This window comes from Octodon degus, unplaced genomic scaffold (assembly GCF_000260255.1).
Source record: "Octodon degus isolate 3935 unplaced genomic scaffold, OctDeg1.0 scaffold00130, whole genome shotgun sequence".
Lineage (NCBI taxonomy): Eukaryota > Metazoa > Chordata > Mammalia > Rodentia > Octodontidae > Octodon > Octodon degus.
The window spans coordinates 271,775-272,862 of NW_004524706.1; the positions used below are offsets into that span (position 1 = coordinate 271,775).

Here is a 1,088-nt window from a genome sequence, read left to right on the forward strand (position 1 = left end):
ATTCAGCACAGCTTCCTTTATTGTGAGCTGTTTGAAGCTACCAGTTTGAGCACTACGGACTATTTTTTTCAGGCTCTGAATAGCTGCAGGGATCTCAGCAGGGGTTGGAGGAACCAACTCAACCTTGGCATAATGCCAAAATGTGGCCAATCGAGGCTTCGAGTAAGTCACAGCAGCAGTCACTAGCGCCGGGGCCTTCTCGGCGAGGTTTCAGACGAACTGGGCCATAGTTCTAGGGTGGAAGGGCCAGTGCACCTACGGCCGGCTGAATGTCACCCCCGGGCAAAAATAATGATTTTTAAAAAAGACCTCTCAAAGGAAAAAGAAGCAGAACTGATAAAATTCAATGCACATTTGATGTGAGTGGGGAGAGAGAAGAGGAAAGAGACGTAAAATAGAGAAGATTGAACAAATAGGAACAATCTTAGCACTGTCCAACAGACCTTTCTGTGATGATGAATATGTTGTACATCTGCGTTAGCTGATAATAGTCACCAGCTACGTGTGGCTACAAAGAACTTGAAATATACCTTCAATGTGACTAAAAACTACATGTTTGATCACGAGGCCAACGAGCATAAGAGTAGGCCCTTCAGGACTGCAGTGAACCTGAAGACTCCCTAAATTCCCCGCCAGGATGATGTGTGGGGCGCCTTCCACCACGCAGCCCGTCACGGTGGAGATGCAGGAGCTCATGGGTGCGGTGAGGGCCCAGCTTGAAGAGAAGGAAAACCAGAAGTACTCAGTTTTCAAGGCCATGTCCTTCAGGAGCCAGCCGGTGGCTGGGATCAACTACTTCATCAAGGTGGACACTGGGGATGAGAACTTCTTGCATTTGTGGGTGTTCAAGAGCCTCCCACATGAGAACAAGCCCTTGATGCTGGCCGCCTACCAGACCAACAAGTCCAGGCATGACGAGCTGGCCTACTCCTAGCCCCTTGTCCTGGGCAGCTCCGTGCGACTGCCACCATGTATCTCCTGCAAGCCCATGTTTGGGACCAGGATGTAAATCATCCTGCTGGACCACTCGGCTATGAGGAGCAGTTTCTTTTTAAATTTTTATTTATTTATTTATTTATTTATTTATT

The 1,088-nt window shown here is 48.2% G+C and overlaps 2 protein-coding genes across 2 annotated transcripts in view; one reads left to right on the forward strand and one right to left on the reverse strand.

Annotated features, from left to right (window-relative positions):
- Yars (tyrosyl-tRNA synthetase) overlaps positions 1 to 1,088 on the reverse strand; it is a 34,680-nt gene that overhangs the window by 21,933 nt on the left and 11,659 nt on the right. The gene's annotated exons all lie outside the window — the stretch shown is intronic.
- Positions 565 to 949, forward strand: LOC105743505 (cystatin-B-like). The gene has a single exon (XM_012516855.2). The coding sequence runs from the start codon at positions 638 to 640 to the stop codon at positions 932 to 934; it is 297 nt and encodes a 98-aa protein (XP_012372309.1). The 5' UTR covers positions 565 to 637; the 3' UTR covers positions 935 to 949.